Source organism: Grampus griseus, assembly GCF_964374135.1.
Source record: "Grampus griseus genome assembly, chromosome: 13".
NCBI lineage: Eukaryota > Metazoa > Chordata > Mammalia > Artiodactyla > Delphinidae > Grampus > Grampus griseus.
In genome coordinates, this window is record NC_139007.1 from 37,434,005 (window position 1) to 37,452,955 (window position 18,951).

Genomic DNA, 18,951 nt, shown 5'->3' on the forward strand with positions numbered 1-18,951 from the left:
CGTTTCTTTATAATCTTTAAAAAATTTATCCAAAAGATGCCTGCATTTTGTTTTTCTTGTTTTCATAAAAAGCAACTTCTAATAAGACACTGCTCATGTATAGCTGTTGGCACTATCACAAACGACTCAGTTAAAACTGTGACTTGTACACTTTCAATGAACCAAAAGGCCTCTGCAACCCATATACTTTAAAAAAGAATTCGTGGTTCAATCTGCTCTTCAAAGATGTTTTGGGGATCTAGGAGTTTCAGTGAACTAAGAAGGGTTTGAATTAGTCCTGAGATGCAATATACCAACAGGAATGAGAATCGGTTCTTGCAGGTATTTTAAAACCAGGCTCATTCTTCTCTCTGCTCAGAGATTTCATATTTACTTGTTTGTTTGTCTATGGACATCTTTTCCCAAGATAAAACAGTTTTGTCTACACTGAAATCTCTCTCCCCGCACTATAACTTCTGCAGGAGCAGTGTGGAGCCCCTGAGCACGTCTGCATAGTGCACTCATGACCTAGCTACTCACTTTCATATTGTACAAATATGAATTGGCCTTGATCTCATGAATAATCCATGGCTTGTGACCAAAATTTCAGCAGCAGCATTTCACAATATGCTTAGTCTTTAAGTTCTCAAACTCTCAGCTGTCTCTCGAATTCATTTTAGGTTAAGGGATATCTGACATGGAGGCTGATCCTGTGGTCACCAGTTTTCCACCTTTTCAATTGTTCATCCTTTCCCTGTCTCTTGCTGATCAGCATGGGCTGCTCAGGCACAGTACTTTTCCAATGACGCACAAACTAGGACCCCTGTGGAATGATTCCTACTGTCAAACAACTCATTCCTGAAACACATCTGCCATTTCCTCACTACTTTCAGTCTTGTTTCTGTTCTAACCACCTCCTCTTCATTCTTGCACTTTCAACATCCTCACCTTACAGTGTTTAACACAAACGACATGGTAGAAGTGTTGAAAGTGGTATCTGTTGAAAGTTAGAAAGTTGAGTACCTTTCATATCTTGAGGTTGCAGTGTAAAGTGCAGAGAAACTATAATTTACAATGATGTAGGTGGACTTTTCCTTTTGGACGTATTGAGCCATTTCCCCAATTGTCTCAGAAAAAAAAAAAATCAGTTTTTTCAGGTAGTAACAGTAACTATAATGCTGTTTACAGATAAGGACATCTAGAGTAGTCTCATCACATACCTTGTTTATAAACTAATCATCTTAGAGAATTCTATTATTTTGAAGTACTTGTGCTTAATCAATTACAAGCTATTTTCCTTTTTTAAAAAATCAAAGTATAGTTGATTTACAATATTATTTTAGTTTCAGGTGTACAATATAGTGATTCAATATTTTTACAGAATCACAAGCTATTTTCAAACCTTCTCTCTTTATTTATGTATTTATTTATTTTTCTCACTTTATTTTGTATTACTAGCTTGGCCACCCCCTTTCACCCAGTGGAGATATACTTTGCTGGGGATGACGGCAAAGAAACGCCATGTATGTAAATCCCTATTTGTTCAACATCAGCTCTCACGGCCCAGCTGCTCCGCGGCATGGGGGATCTTCCCGGACCGGGGCAAGAACCCGCGTCCCCTGCATCGGCAGGCGGACCCCCAACCACTGCGCCACCAGGGAAGCCCAGCTCTTAAACGTTTTGAAAGCTGAGACTAGAAGCCTACATAAAATGACAGCACGATTACCACGGCCATTACCACCCGAACAGGCTGTAACTGCTGATATGCTGCTCACCTGAATGTCCTTTTTATTTTATCACAACAAACATTCCAGTCCTGTGAAACCATTTCACCCTTGACTGCTTTAGCTTGTACAGAAGAGTATCATTTATTTTATAAAACAAAATGCTATAAATATTTAGATCTTTATAGGTATATATTTCCAGCTGCTACGTGAGTTAGTATCTATGTATGCCAGACGCAAGCCTGAAACTACACACTGATATAAAAATTTTTTCACAAAAAGCTTTTAGAGTTTACAAAATACAGCAAATTAGAAACAAATGTAAATGATTTAATCCCCTACGTAAGTAATATTTCTCGTTGAACATTACCAAATTCTATTTCTTTTTGTAAAAAAAGTTAATTTGGGAGGGGCTATGGTTTCTGTTTCATCTGATGGTGCTCATTCACTCAGTAATTGTCCATTGTGCACCTACTATATGTTAGGTATTGCTCAGGCACTGGAGACACAGCCAGGAACGGAACAAGTAAAAATCTTCCTCTGGGGGTTGCATAGTCTTGTTTTCACATACAATCTCCCTCTAGAACTTAAGCTCCATGAGAGTATGGACATTTTCTCTCCTGATCATAACAGTATTCCATGTCTAGATCAGTGCTTGTAGATAGTAGATGGTCAATATCTGGTGAATGAATGAATAAATGGATAAATGCTTTTTCTTAATAAGTGTTGGTTATGTACCATTTATTCAGGAAACTTACAAAGCAAAGTTCCTATTACTCTCTCCTAGTTCTAAGAAAGCTGGGTGTTTAGATTCAGTCAGTATGCAGTTGATGTGGAGCCACTACCTGGTGCCTTACAGATAATTTTTACTCGTATTGAACAGTACCATATTTTGACTTTATTACTCAACTTCTATTTAGAAGTAGACTGAAGAAGGGAATCTATAGAAAATAAATTCTAAGAATTCATGAAACTCAAACAACAAAAGGATAGAACAAAAGAATCATCTATCAGCCTTCTCACAGATGCAGCGGTTTAGAGTAATTGAGTGCCTCAACCTTGGTATCAGTGTATTGAAGAGAAAAGAGCCTGACTGGAGGTCAGGAGACCTCAGATTTCAAATGTACTCCCCCAAGCCTCAGGTGGTAAGTAGGCCCTGCTACGGAGGGAAACAGGTAGCCTAAGCTCTTAACTATGACCACTTTAAGAGGCACTGTGACCTCCTAGGAAATGGATATGCCGGGAGCCAGAAAATACGGTTTCTAGCCCATAATAGGTTAATACCTCAAGTAATTTTAAATTTTTACGTGGGTCTTCATTTTCTTATCTGTAAAGTAAGAGTACTGGGTCAGAAAAGGCATGCCCAAATGCTGGGCTGGCTGTATCAGAATCACCTGGGTAGCCTATTAAAAATGCAGATCCTTAATACTCTAGCCCTGAATTCTGAGTCATCTGAGGATCAGTGGTGTGGACTATGTCTAACATCCTTTTCAATTTATGCTCTGTATGCATCAGTGTTTATTTCAAAGAGAACAACTATATAAGCTCCGTAAGTCTCAAGGAGAATGGAGTGCTGTAACTTTACGCTCTTTTTCTGACATCTACCACTTACCATGTATATTTCTAGCAGAGCAAGATATTAAAATAACTTCCTCACTGGGGCCCAAAATAGGCTGATATAAAATAAATGCAGACTGTATTTCAATAGCCGGCAGTCCTGAACCTCTTCCTGCCACACTGTTCGTCTCCAGAAACCACTGTAAATTCTGCCACACACGGCGATTCCCTGAGGGCTTCATTACTTGGGTCTTTAAAAGGGATTCACTCATCTTTTGCCTCCTGTAGGTGTGCTCCTTGTCAATCCAGGTCATGAGAAAAGAAAGTAATTTTTCCCAGTCTTTAGCAGTTCACAGAGAATGTGTGGTTTGAACCTTGTTTTATCTTAAAAAAATGTGAAAATAGACAAGCTAGTGTGCCAGTGCTCATGACATTGAAGGCCTCCTCTGACAGCTACAGTGAGCGTTGTAAAACAATATTCTACACCAAAGCAAACAAAGCCAGTGCTCTGATTGAGAGGATGCACAGAGGGATTAATTCCAAAGGTTTATATACCAGTCTCTGCAGACCAAAGGCAGATAGATTCTCTGTTGGTAAGTAATGGATGTACAATGTGGTCTTTTACTTTAAGAAACAAATGCTTTTTTATAAGTCAGGTAACAAAGAAGGATTGGATGACATAAATGAACTGCTTCCAATTTCTAACTACTGCTATCTGGACTTGAAAACTGGATATGGAAAAACCTTTTTCTAAAAGCAGAAAACTAATATTCCACAGCAGGGAGTGCAGAAATTGCTAGAGACTGATCATCTCTTCTTATCATGTTATTCTTCCCCAATGCTACCAGCTATATTTTAGAATAACAATTTAAAAAATAAGATTCTCTTCTTCAGCCTTCAAGAAAAACTATCTTTCTTTCCAATTTTTTAGTTGAAAGAACATAATGAACACCCATTTGCCCTCCAACTAGATTAATTAGTTGCTAATATTTTGTCATCTTTGCTTTCTCTCTAGATGATCATTTGCTGACTATATGAGAGTAAATTATAAACATAATGATATCTCATCCCTAAATATGTCAGCATCTATCTCCTAAGAACAATGGTGTTCTCCTACATAACTACAAACCCATGACCACATCCAACAAGTTTAACGTTTACTATAGTATTTAAGATAATGTCCGTATTCAAAATTTCTGGTCCAACCAGTAGCGTCCTTTAGAGCTATGTTTATCCCAATCCAAGATCAAATTAAAAATCACACATTCCCTTTGGATGTCACGGCTTTTTAATCTCTTCTATTCTACAACATTCTCCACACCACCACCTTTTCTTTTATAATATGGCATTTTTTAAAAGAATCCATGTCAGTTGCCCCGCAGAATGTCCCTTCTCCTGGACTTGTCTAATTGTTTTCACATGATTAGATTCAGGTTAAAATATTTTTGAAAAGACTCCTACATAGATGATGCTGAACACTTCTCCATTACATCAGGAGTCATACAATATCAGTTGTCTCGTTACTGGTGAGACTAAGTTTGTTCACTTCCTCCCTTTGTCTTCAATAAGTAATCTGTAGGGTGCTTTGAGTCCCTGTGAATATTCAGTTCCCTACTAACCATTCATCTAATTGTTTTAACCAATTATTCACTAATGATTCTTGTTTGAGTAAAATATCATATTGGTGGCTACAAAAATAATGATATTAAAAAAATAATGATATTTTAAAGGTCTGCCTTGGTACTGGAAGAAATATCATCAATTTCTTTAGAGAAAACATGTCTTACTGAAAACAAACTCTCCTTGCATTTGCATTGGTATTAAGAGGTGGAGTTTAGTATATATATGTGAGATTTGTTGGTGGACAGAGGAACGGAGAAAGGACACATCCCAAAATTGTTTGGGTATAGTGTATGAGGATTTTAAAAGGTCACAAATCAGATATCTACTAGATCTGCTAGCCCCCAAGTTGAAGCAGCCAGCTAGCTAAGTTTGGTTTGGGAGGAGAAGCAATCCTTGCTGGGCTCTCCAGTTACGGAGCTGGAAAGGTGTCAGAATATAAAGGAACAGGGCAAGCCTTTTCTTTGCTATCTTGACCATTCTTACCTACTAATAAGAGAGCGCAGAAGGCATCTGCAAGGAAGTGAACACCCTTCAGAACTTGGGTACCTGATTTTACCATCTCCTTCACCGGGGAAAGCTAATTTTTGGAGGCAAATTTCAATCTCCATGGAATTAACTTTCTCGTATTCTCTTCCTTTGGTTTGATGCGAGAAGAGGAAGAAATAGACAGATGCAGAAGGCTATGGTAACCCATTAAAAAAAGGGGACGGGGCTTTTATCATTTACATGATAAATCTCTCTCTGTTCAGAAGTCCTGTTATCACTTTTCTTTTTAATTTTATTTATTTTTTTGTACAGCAGGTTCTTAGTTATCTATTTTATACATATTAGTGTATATATGTCAGTCTCAATCTCCCAATTCATCCCACCAGTACCACCCTCCCCCACCACTTACCCCCCTTGGTGTCCATACATTTGTTCTCTACATCTGTGTCTCTATTTCTGCCCTGCAAACCAGTTCATCTGTACCATTTTTCTAGGTTCCACATATATGCATTAATATACGATATTTGTATTTTTCTTTCTGAACTTACTTCACTCTGTATGACAGTCTCTAGATCCATCCATGTCTCTACAAATGACCCAATTTTGTTCCTTTTTATGGCTGAATAATATTCCATTGTATATACGTATCACATCTTCTTTATCCATTCGTCTGTTGATGGGCATTTAGGTTGCTTCCACGACCTGGCTATTGTAAATAGTGCTGTAATGAACATTGGGGTGCATGTGTCTTTTTGAATTATGGTTTTCTCTGGGTATACACCCAGTAGTGGGGATTGCTGGGTCATATGGTAATTCTATTTTTAGTTTTTTAAGGAACCTCCATACTGTTCTTCATAGTGGCTGTATCAATTTACATTCCCACCAATAGTACAAGAGGGTTCCCTTTTCTCCACACCCTCTCCAGTATTTGTTGTTTGTAGATTTTCTGATGATGCCCATTCTAAATGGTGTGAGGTGATACCTCATTGTAGTTTTGATTTGCATTTCTCTAATAATTAGTGATGTTGAGCAGCTTTTCATGTGTTTCTTGGCCATCTGTATGTCTTCTTTGGAGAAATGTCTATTTAGGTATTCTGCCCATTTTTGGATTGGGTTGTTTTTTTGGTATTGAGCTGCATGAGCTGTTTATATATTTTGGAGATTAATCCCTTGTCCACTGATTCGTTTGCAAATATTTTATCCCATTCTGAGGGTTGTCTTTTCGTCTTGTTTGTAGTTTCCTTTGCTTTGCAAAAGATTTTAAGTTTCATTAGGTCCCATTTGTTTATTTTTATTTCCATTACTCTAGGAGGTGGATCAAAAAAGATCTTGCTGTGATTTATGTCAAAGAGCGTTCTGCCTATGTTTTCCTCTAAGAGTTTTATAGTGTCCGGTCTTACATTTAGGTCTCTAATCCATTTTGAGTTTATTTTTGTGTATGGTGTTAGGGAGTGTTCTAATTTCATTCTTTTATATGTAGCTGTCCAGTTTTCCCAGCACCACTTATTGAACAGGCTTTTTTTCTCCATTGTATATTCTTGCCTCCTTTATCAAAAATAAGGTGACCCAAGGTGCGTGGGTTTATCTCTGGGCTTTCTATCCTGTTCCATTGATCTATATTTCTGTTTTTGTGCCAGTACCATATTGTCTTGATTACTGTGGCTTTGTAGTATAGTCTGAAGTCAGGGAGTCTGATTCCTCCAGCCCCGTTTTTTTTCCCTCAAGCAGAAGTCTTGTTATCACTTACAATCCATTTTCCTTACTATGCACTCTTGGAATCCGGAAGAGACGTGAAATATAAAATTACAGTTTGACTAAGAAAAAAAAATCTACCCAGATCTCAGAAAGCCATGAGCAAGGAAATGAGGCTGACAGAAGAACTGAGCTGCTTCCTCCTGTGGCCAGGTCCCAAGGTGATGTCCACCAACTCTGACAGTGTATCTCAAGCCACCATGTCAAAAACCAAACTTATGCCAATGTTCCCACTTCACTTTCCTGTTTTTATCTATGGCACAATTCTTTCTGTTATCCAAGTTCAAAATCCTCGTTTTGGCCTCTGACCACCCCTCCCCAGTAGACATCTGCCAGGTTCTCCCTATCATATCAGTTTTCAGGTCCTATATATTTCTCTCTGAAGTGAATTTTATACCTAACCTCCTTACCTTCCCGTTCTCATGGCCAATACTCTGATTAGGACTTTTTCCCTGCACTTATGAACAGATTCCTCACAACCTCCTGACTGATCTCCTTTTCTATAGTATCTCCTTGTTCTTCTGATTCTATATAACGTAGTTAGATATACCTCTCTAAAACACATTTCAAACCTTGACAATACCTGGCTCAGAAACTTCAATTTCTGCTCCATGACTTCTGAATCAAGTTCATTTTCTAAAGACAAACATCCCAAAATCCTTTTTTTTAAATTGACGTAAAATTCACATAACATAAATGTGAATTTATGTTACTCAGTGACATCTAATACATTCACAATGTTGTGCAACCATCACCACTATCTAGTTCCAGAACATTTTTGTCATGTTGTAACATGTATCAATACTTCATTCCTTTTTATGGCTGGATAATAATCCATTGCATGGATATACCATATTTTGTTTATCCATTCATCATTTGATGGACACTGGGTTGTTTCCACTTTTTGGCTTTTGTAAATATTGCTATACATGTTTTTGTTTGAACCAAAGTCTTTTAAGTATAGTCATTATGTACTATTTTGGCAATTCTTCATCTATCCCTATATGCCCCATGTTTTTCACCTTCCATCCAAATTATAATACTTCTTTTTTCTTTGAATACACTGCATGCTTGCCCATCTGCAGCCCTTTTTCATGGTTTCTGTTGTATAGGAAGCCCTTATTCCCATCTTTGTTGTCAAGATCTTCTTCAAGGACTATCTCAGATATCACTTACTTCACAAACCCTTTGTTGACTTTTCCAACAGGATTCAAACTCTTTTTCCTCTGAGCTGCCCCACTGGCATCAATTACAGTATTCCTTATATTTGTGTGCTTCTCTTAACAAGGCCAAGACAACCATCAGGCAATTTACTGCTGTATCTCCTACAGTCAAGCACTTGTTTCCTTAAGTGCTCAGAAAATCTTAAGAAATATTTTAACTTAGGAGATAGTTAGAGCCATTTCATAGTCTTTGTGGTCTCATATAGTCCTTTCAAATGCCCACACTCTACACCCTCTATGGTAGAGGATGTTGTCAGTATTATTCCTTTTGAAACAACTCAAAATAACTTAAATAATTAGAAAAATATCATGTGGCATTCATGAGAACTCTCTGAATGTGCACTTTCTCTTTTGTTTAAGAATATATATGTGTTATATTCATGCACATCAGCCTTGCCTAGCAATTTTTGTTTCACTTTTTGAATAAGAAGGAAAAGTAGGATATCTAGGGACAACTGAGTTATAGTTTAGCACTGGTAATATGTAGTTCACTTAAGGTATTTTATGGATGGTTATGACAGTGGCAGAATGTCACAAGCCTCAGTGACATTTCAATACTTTCAGAAATAGCCAAGAAAAAAATAATCATAATTCTTATTTCTTCAGGTGACTTATAATGGCAGCAGAAAACTAGAAGGATCATTAAAAATAAAGTTTGCTGACCTGCAATAGCCCCTGGACTCCCTGAGAGAGTCAGAGCTCTGTGGTTCTCTGAAGGATTCTACCTTCTTTTATTCGGAATCAAAATGATAGCTGAGTAATGACTTCACCTCCCTAGGGTGAATCACCCATTCACTATCAGTATTTTTAACCTGATCATTATTTTTCAGCAGCTATAAATTTAAATTTAAAATTAAGGTAGGAAGGGATCTGTAGAATTTAGTATGGAGACATTGCTTAACAAATATTTTTCATCTGTTTCTGGTCTGGCCTGGTGCTCTAAACTGCCTCTTACGAAAGTGCATAGTGTGCGTACACCTGAGGGTGCGATGGAAGACAGCTATCCGATCTTAAGATTTGGGGAGGACGGGGAAGTTGGAGGGGGTAGCAGGGCCTGATATGAAAAATTCCAGAGGTGCTGTGCTTCTTGGCTTCGCAGTGATGTTGAATGGGCGCTAAGGGTATGTGATCCCCTCTTCCCTTCCTTTCCGGTCATTAATTCTCACTCTCCCTAAGCAGGAAATCAAAAGGGAGGTGGGACACAAACCTGTCTATAATTTTACATGTGATAATAACAAATCATAGTTGTCTTCCATCATTGGGAGCAAGACTTTTCTATTTCTAAGTGTCAAAGACAGTATTTAGCTTCTAATAGAGATAAATATTTTCTTATAATGCATCTCTTGCCTAAGAGATTATTTAAAGAAATTTCTTAGATTTATTTGAGAGCTGAAAGGGACCTTAGAAAGGATCTAGTTCAATGCCATCATTTTGCAAAAAAAATAAGAAGAAGGATGTTAAAGAATGTGACCAAGGTAAACAGATGCTAGCAGAGCCCAAACTGGAATACAGGTCTTCCAAATCCTGGTCCTCTATGGACCATTTCTGCTATACCAACTTGATTCTTTCTATTTAACAGAACAGGTTGCCACCAGTTTTGTCCCCCGAAGACCACACCACACACACTTTCTGACAAATACTAATTAGATGACTATTCCAAGTAAGTTACTATACAGGACTATTGGTAATTCAAAGGTAAATTCACTACGATCCTTAAGGATCTTACAATAAAATTCAAAACCTAGGAGAAGAAAGGTTTACAAAAATGCAGAGGAGAAAAATATCACAGAAAGTTGGAAAGAGAGCACTTAGAACTAATTTCAGGATTAATAAGCAGCCTCCTTGAGATTCAGGATAGAATGTCCCTCTCAAGTGTTATGCAAATTGTGTTCCCTAACCCTGACTAGGCAGTGTTCACAGAACAAGATCATTATTATAGAGAGCTTTATATAAACATGAATAAAATTTAGAAAATTAAAATAAACTCAAGTAAGGAGTCTTTAATCTGAAAAATGTTGCCCCCTGCATGACAGAAACTGATTTCTTAAATTTCTTATTTGCTTCAGACAAATTCACCTTCTCTTCTTCTGTGACCCTGTTCATGACTCAGACATGTAGATATAAGGAGAAGGGCCCGAAGTCCATGGAGCAAATCACAGCAGTCTGGTGGGGCCTTGAGAGGTGGGCAATAAACTGCCAGTTCTTCCTGAAGGATGAGGATTTAGAGATGATCACAGGGGACCTAGGCTGGAGGATGTAACCTCGTCTGCTCGTGGGTGTCATCTTGGCAGTTTACTGACCTCTGGACAAAATCTATTTAATTTACTGGAGATAATGCCTAAGGCATAGGCTGTTTGGAAAGGATATCCCTTTGAACTGAAAATCAAATTGAAGATAATGATTTGGGAATATTTCACCAGTTGTTTAGGAAATCCTGGACTCTCATGTAGTCTATATTTACAACTTTGCATGCTTGCAAAGACACTAAGAGTTAAATATGTTCCTTTTCTGTGAAGCTTCTTTAAAATTCTTATCTATGCTGCTCATATATATATATATACACACACACACACAAACACACACACATATATATATATGTATATATGTGAATAGCCAACGGAGACTTGATAGCTTTCTTCTTTAAAAAAATTAATTAATTAATTAATTAATTTTTGGCTGTGTTGGGTCTTCGTTTCTCTGCGAGGGCTTTCTCTAGTTGCGGTGAGCGGGGGCCACTCTTCATTGCGGTGCACGGGCCTCTCACTGTCATGGCCTCTCTTGTTGCGGAGCACAGGTTCCAGATGCGCAGGCTCAGTAGTTGTGGCTCACGGGCCCAGTTGCTCCGCGGCATGTGGGATCTTCCCAGACCAGGGCTCAAACCCGTGTCCCCTTCATTGGCAGGCAGATTCTCAACCACTGCGCCACCAGGGAAGCCCCGATAGCTTTCATTTAACATATTTAGCTGGATCTTTTCAACCAAAATGTGTATCTGCAATGTATTCTAATGTAATCCAATTAGAGCCACTAACACCATCTGTATATACATTTTTGGTTCAGCTGTCAAAACACACACAAACACAATGCTCATAATACAATATTCAATAGTTGTGTAATATTTTATTGTACTATACTTCATTTAACTTTTTTCTATTTTCAAATGGATCAATTTTCATTTTCTTCCTTTTATAATTAGTATTTTACTACATATTTTAATATGTAAATCTTTGCCCACATCTCTGTTATTTTTCTTGGGATACGTTACTAGAGTGCAATTACTATAGCAAAGTATATAAACTTTTAAACCAAAGGTTTAAATTATGTATAGTATTTAAAGAGTCTAATAACACAAGACTTCTAACAAAATATCCTAGCACTCTCCAGACTTTGTCTGTCTCATTTCCCTCACTTTAGCTGTTTCTTCTGTTTATCTTCAAATACTGTTTTCTTGATTTTTAAATTTTAAGACATTATCTATTGATCCTATGATAAAAGGAATAATTACATTTCTTACGTGACCAAAAACATTCCTTTCCACTACCCTCTCCCCAGTGATTATACTTTTTGGTTTAAATCAGTATTTGGTATTTACATTTTTATGCTATATAAATATTATCCTCTAAGCCATGTTAAGTATTATGATTACATTTTCTTTCTTATACATTAAAAATTTATTCACTACACCTAAGAACTGCCTCATTTCATATCATATGTTTAATGTGGCTGTTTAAAAACGTGGGCCCCAAATTCTCTGAAATTGTTCCCAGTGATAGGTGAGGTATACAGCCCCTCTCCTTGATTCTGGGTGGGCTTGTGACTATTTTGATAGGAGATCATGAAAATGGCGTGTGATTTCAGAGGCTGGTCATAAAAGAAGATGCAGCCTCTGCCTTGTTTGCTGGAAGGAACACTTGTGTTTGGAGTTCTGAGCTGGCAAGAAAGAAGTCTGACTACTCTGAGGCTGCCATGCTGTGAGGAAGCCAAGCCAAGTGGAGGAGCCACGTGTGAATACTCTGGTTGTTAAGAAGCCTGGTTTTCTTGACAGCCCAGCCTAGGTGCCAGGTGTGAGTGGAGACTCCAAATGATTCCAGTCCCCAGCATCACTGAATCACCTCTAGCCTCTGGGTTTTTCTAGCTGAGGCCCCAGACATCATGGAGCAGTCATCCCTTCTGTGCATTGTCCAAATTCCTGACCCACAGAATCCATGAACATCATAAAATGATTATTTTAAGCAGCTAAGTTTTGGGGTAATTTGTTATGCAGCAGTGGTAACTGGTACTCTTACTCTTAACTGGTACTTTCTATGTTCCTGTTATTAATTTGTCCCTAAATTCTCAATATGGCCAAGTACATTAGGGGATCATCAGTTCCATTGTTTCCTTGGAGATATTACTTCTGGAGATCTCTGTCCTCTTGTCCCAATTGAGCCTGGATGCAGAGCCATCAGCCTAGGACTTGCATAGGTGAGAGACAATGTAGCATGCTATTGTACTTACAGATGTGGGCCCTGTAGTGAGGCTGCCTGGGTTTGCATCCTGGCTCTACCACTTACCAGTGCTGTGTGACTGTGCTCAAGTTAATCTCTCTCTGCTTCAGGTTTCTCATTAGAACAGTGGTTGGCACAAAGTAAGTTCTCTTATTGTTGGCATTCTTGTTGTTGTTTATTATTCTTCCCTTCATATTGTCCTGGGAATTCCCATCATCTCACACCTATGTCTGATGCCCTAGTTCCTAAATTCCACATGTTTTTCTTTCTTGGTTATTCCCTTGATAGAATACATCACCAGCTCCCTAAAAAAAGATGCTTAGGAGGTTAAGTTTTTTGAGACTTTATTTATGCTTTAATTGTCTTTAACATCACACTTGATAATATGACTGGCATAAAATTCTAATTTGGAAACAATTTCTCTTTGAATGCTGAAGTTATTACTTCATTGTCTTGAAGCTTTCAGTGTCACTACTAAGACAATTCTGATTCTTGATCCTTTGTACGTAGGTTTTTCTTTCTGGAAGTATTAAGATCTCTTCTTTATCCCCATTGTTTCAAAATTTGATAATGATGTCACTTGGTGTAGGTCTTTTAAAATTCACAATTTAGAGTGCCATTTCAATTTGGAGACACCTTCAGGTCCTTCATTTCTTAGCATTTTTCTTTTCTTTTAATTCTTTATTAATTTTTCACCTCCATTTTCATTAAGTTTCTTTCTGGGACTCATAATAGATATAAGATCTCTCAGATTGGTCCTCTAATTTTCTTATCTTTTCTATTTTCTATTATCTTTTTAGTCAATTTTCTGGGAGATTCTTTTAATATCTTCCATTCTTCTTCTGATTTTTAAAAAAAATAAATTTATTTATTTTATTTATTTATTTTTCGCTGTCTTGGGTCTTCATTGCTGCGTGACGGCTTCCTCTAGTTGCAGTGAGCGGGGGTCTATGCTTTGTTGCGGTGCATGGGTTTCTCACTGCGGTGGCTTCTCTTGTTGCAGAGCACAGGCTCTAGGTGCATGGGCTGCAGTAGTTGTGGCACACAGGCTCTAGAGCACAGGCTCAGCAGTTGTGGCGCACTGGCTTTGTTGTTCCGCAGCATGTGGGATCTTCCCGGTCCAGGGTTTGAACCTGTGTCCCCTGCATTGGCAAGCAGATTCTTAACCACTGCACCACCAGCGAGGCCCCTTCTTCTAATTTTTTTTAAATTCTGCTTTCATATTTTTATACTTTATAATTCTGATTTCTTATTCTTGAATTGTCCTTTTTTACATATCACCTGTTCTTATTTCATGGATTTAATATCTTATCTCACTGAATATATTGATTGTAGTACATTTGGAAATGTCTTTTTTCCCCCTTGCACTGCCTCTGTTTCCTCTAACTTCCCTCCTTTTTTTTTTTTTAATCAGTTTGATTTTGACTTGTTCTTTCACGGCAGAGGCTGCTTTCAAATGCCCAGTGGTCCTTTAATAGCTATTCTACTTCAGTTGGATGTTCTGTGCCCTTGGATACTCTGAGGCTTGTCAACTGGTGGACCTCACTGTAAGGCAGCTGGCCAGGGTTACAGCATGTTTACTGAGGGAGCCCCAAAAGTCCACATCTGCAGGGCTTTTCCTCTGGGTTTGACAGTTTCCCCAGAAAGGAATCCTCTCATTTTCTACCTGGTGAATATAACGGATTTTAAGCTGGCTGTAAGTATTTTGAGATCTATTAGGGAGGAGTGGCTGGAGAGGGAAAATCTTATCTTTCCAAAAGCAGATATCTCAGGCTCTCTCTACTTGAAGTGTGCCATCTACCTCCGCCTCAGCTGTGCCTGCTTTCCCAAGTCCAGTCTCAGATTAACCCAATCAACTAGAACCACCAAGTTAAATAAATTCCATGAAGTTTTGGATAGAAAGGCAAGAACTTTTTGTACCTGGATTTAAAAAACCCCAAAAAAGTTTCTGGATTTAAGAAAAACCTAAAAAAGCTCCCTCTCATCTTCCATACCTTCCTTCCCCCACAAAAAAGTAGAAAATTCACCCAAGTCCCTTTACCCCTCTTACTTAACCACACTTTTTTTTTTTTGCTTTGATAATGCCTCAGAACTTGAGTACTCAGGATCCAAGTTTTTTTTTTTTTTTTTCCAAGTTTGTTTTAAAATAACCCAATGAAGTGACAGGCAGAACCCCTGGAATTCTGCAGCTTGTGCTAGAGTCTACATATGGGAAATTGCCGTCAGTTAAAGGGTGATGCTATTACCATAGCCCAATTTTTGAAAGCCTTTAGAAAAAAAAAATCATCTGAGTTAATTCGTATTTACCACAGGCACAGATTTTGTATTGCAGTATTCTATGAATTCAGATAATAAGAAAACACAGTACTACAGTCTCTAACTTTTAACTAACACTTACCTCTCAAAAATGTATATTATAAATTAAGAATTTTACCTGTTATATGAATAAGCTCTTATATGACTGATCTATATGCTCCATATGGCTGATCAGTCTTAGATCATCATAAAATATGAGTTATGTTTTAAAATCAACCAAATACTATTGGTACCTAAAATAAGAGTAATTTCATTTTACCTCTCTGATCTGCTTAATCCACAAATCTCTTCCAAGAAACTCCTGATGTAAGACTACAGGAGCTGAGTTTAGATTAAAAGTCAAGGAGTCACTGGTCTTTTCTTTAATAAAAGGCTGGAGATCAGTATTTATCTAGGAGGAGTAGTGAAAAGAGTTAAATCAGTGAAATGCATATACATTGGCATGTTTTAGTCATATTCAGAAAGCACCAGTTACTACAGTGAAAAATTAAGCTTAAGGAACTCAGTTTTTAGATGTACTTTAATAAGCAAAAGAACAGCTCATATGATTAACAATAATCTTAAAAAAACTTTTAAAATAGTTTTCCCCTAACATATTTCTTTTTTATTTGGCAGCAGCCTTTATTTTGCTTTTTAAGTTCACGGTAGGGATCATAAATTATATTTATTTAATAAATATAATCAAATAATAAATAAATTAATCAAAGATTTAATAAAGGACATAAAAACTCACCTGGAGATATTACATATTTTTGTATATATTTCCCCCTTCTTATGAGCTATTTAAATGGCATCTAAGAAATACGTACTAAATGGAATTTAAAATTACATATACATGGAGGTAACAAAATAACAGCTAATCTTGAGACATTTTATATTTCATTATGCCCATTCAAAAGAATCAGTTATTGGAATTAAAGCTTTCAACTTTGCTCCATATATTTCTAAATTTCATTAACTTTCCACAGTTTGTTTTACATAGGAACTATAAGGGAACTGTAACAAAAATGCAAATATTCTTCCATTTTGTGACTGACAACATTACATGTTATTTAATAATTTGCAAGAGTTCTTTCAAGAACCCTTTCAGGTGGTAAGAAGAGACAAACATCACAAATATGGTTTAAGTAAGCTGTAGCTTTCTATCAAAATTATACAGTACTCACCAATCGTACTGTTTATATTATGTAATAACCACCACGAATGATAGATTTTATGTACTCAATAGACAGTTTTTGAGATATAAAAGCAGTTCATTAAATGGTAAAATGTTTCTTGTGTATCATTTTAGCTATTTAAATACAGAAAAAATAGAAAGGGTATGCAAATACCTTATGACTCATGGCCATGTGCTTCCCATACTGAAATGCCATATCCTGAACCTCAGCATCATGCTTTGCTAATTCCATTGCAGCTTGGCAGCTCTTTGCTAATAAGGCACCATGGGAGAGAAAAGTCTGCTTCTTCCAAGTTAATATTCCAATATCATCTGTGATATGATTTTCCTAAAAATTGCAACAAAAGCCAAGATTAAAAAGGTTTGAGGAGTAATTTGTTTAGGTTTTTGAAGAATAAGCATTAAAAAATGAACTATTCAAAACACTCAGGCTGTTGCAACAAGACAGAACTAAAAGATGCTGACCCTGACCTCTACCTAAAGAGAACTAAGGAGGTGGGAACTGCTTTTTTAGGGTAATTGGGAAAAAATGAAAGAAATGCTGAAGCAAATTTTATTTTGAGCTAGGGAACTTCTATGAAAATATACTTATAAGCAAAATTAGAAACTTAGACCTTCAAACTAACTCTCTTCTAGATTCATATCAGTTCTTAATTAAGTGCTAATATTCCAAAACACAAGAATCCTATTGTCTTTAACTTATGTTAAAATGTCAAGGGCATAGTGAAGGAACTGCATTCTCTTATAAGCAGGCAGATAGAAAAAATCAGAGAGAAGGTAACCCATTACAATGGAGTATGATTAGATCATACTATTCATCAAAGTTTATTCCCATAAGAAGAAACAAGATGATAAGGGAAGACATAACTGTAGTTTATTTAATTTCATCTTTTTACATTACGAAAATCATGGTAGTATCTTTAAGGAAGCATAAGCATACACATACCTACTGACTCTAGACCAGTGATGTCCAATGAAATTATAATGTAAGCCCCATATGCAATTAAAAATTTGCTAGTAGCTACATTAAAAAAGTGAAAAGAAACAGGTGACATTAATCTTAATGACATTTTATCTATCCCAATGTATCTAAAATATTACTATAATAAAATAAAAAATATAATCAATATAAAATTATTAATAATATTTTACATTCTTTTTTTACACTAACTTTTCAAAATCAGTGTATATTTTACACTTACAGCACATCACTAGTGACATTTCAAGTACTCAATAGGTACAAGGAGCTGGTGGCTACCCTAGTGGACAGCTCTGCTTTAGGCAGTTAGCTCTCTGAGGACAAGAATGATGAAGCGATATACATAATGATGCTCATTTTACGGTGTTTCTTTGAAACCTCAAACTAACTAGAACCCATCCAGAAGGATTAATTAACTCAAACACTTTACTTCCTGCCGCCCATACCACAATCCTTCTCCTTCCACCATTATTTGGGGACAAAATAAAAAATAATAAGAAAACTTAGACACCATTAAAAAAAGATCTTAGATTTAGCCCCACCTCTTTCACCATGTTGAAGGGAATCTTCAACCCATTGGTCAGATCAAATTCTCAACTTAATTTTACATGCTTTTAAACAAAAAGAGAGTTTCACTTATAGCAACAGTTACAAATATGCAACATAGTATTGTGTAATAATCAAAAAGCCACTTGGGGAGAAACAGTGCGTAAACTGCTTCATAAAACATTGCGAATAAATGATAGCATTTAATTTTGGAAATCTGAGAATGGATTTTAAAATATGTGAAGTTAATATCATATTAATAAACCTAGATAAAAACCATATTATCTCTCCAGATATACTAAAGATGCATTTGACAAAATTCAACTCCTATTCTTTCTTTCTTTCTTTCTTTCTTTTGCAGTACGCGGGCCTCTCACTGTTGTGGCCTCTCCCGTTGCAAAGCACAGGCTCCGGACGCACAGGCTCAGTGGCCATGGCTCACGGGCCCAGCCGCTCCGCGGCATGTGGGATCTTCTCGGACCGGGGCACGAACCCGTGTCCTCTGCATCGACAGGCGGACTCTTAACCACTGCACCACCAGGGAAGCCCTCAACTCCTATTCTTGATGGGAAAAAAGCACTGAATAAAACAGGAACAGATGCGTATTTCTTCTTTTTTTATAAATGTAATATACTGCAATTTTATTTCAATGGCACAAACGAAGTTAGCGTGTAGGAAATTTATTTATATTTTAAAAAAAAATTTATTTATTTGGTTGTGCCGGGTCTTAGTTGCAGTGGGTGGGCTCCTTAGCTGAGGCTCAAGGGCTCCTTAGTTGCGGCAGGCAGGCTCCTTGGTTGCAGCTCCAGGGCTCCTTAGTTGTGGCATGCAGGCTCCTTAGTTGTGGCATGTGAACTCTTAGTTGCGGCATGCATGTGGGATCTAGTTCCCTGACAAGGGATCAACCCAGGCCCCCTGAATTGGGAGTGCAGTCTTATCCACTGCGCCACCAGGGAAGTCCTGCGTGTAGGAAATTTAAATGAAACAGTATGGTAAAAATAGCAGAGAACCAAAAAATCTAAAAAGCAAGTACACCTAAAGCATGAAAATTCATTAGTGTTTCATCTTCAGTTATGACTGACACTTGATGCTTGCAAATTTTGAA

General features: G+C 37.2%; 1 protein-coding gene across 2 annotated transcripts in view; it reads right to left on the reverse strand.

Annotated features, from left to right (window-relative positions):
- Positions 1-18,951, reverse strand: part of PDSS2 (decaprenyl diphosphate synthase subunit 2) — a 262,661-nt gene that overhangs the window by 38,087 nt on the left and 205,623 nt on the right. For both annotated transcript variants that reach the window (XM_082668918.1, XM_082668917.1), the window contains exons 5-6: positions 16,476-16,649; positions 15,404-15,535 (exon numbers count right to left, since the gene is read on the reverse strand). In XM_082668918.1, the coding sequence (XP_082525044.1) occupies positions 15,404-15,535; positions 16,476-16,649 (306 nt within the window). The remainder of the gene's footprint in view (positions 1-15,403; positions 15,536-16,475; positions 16,650-18,951) is intronic.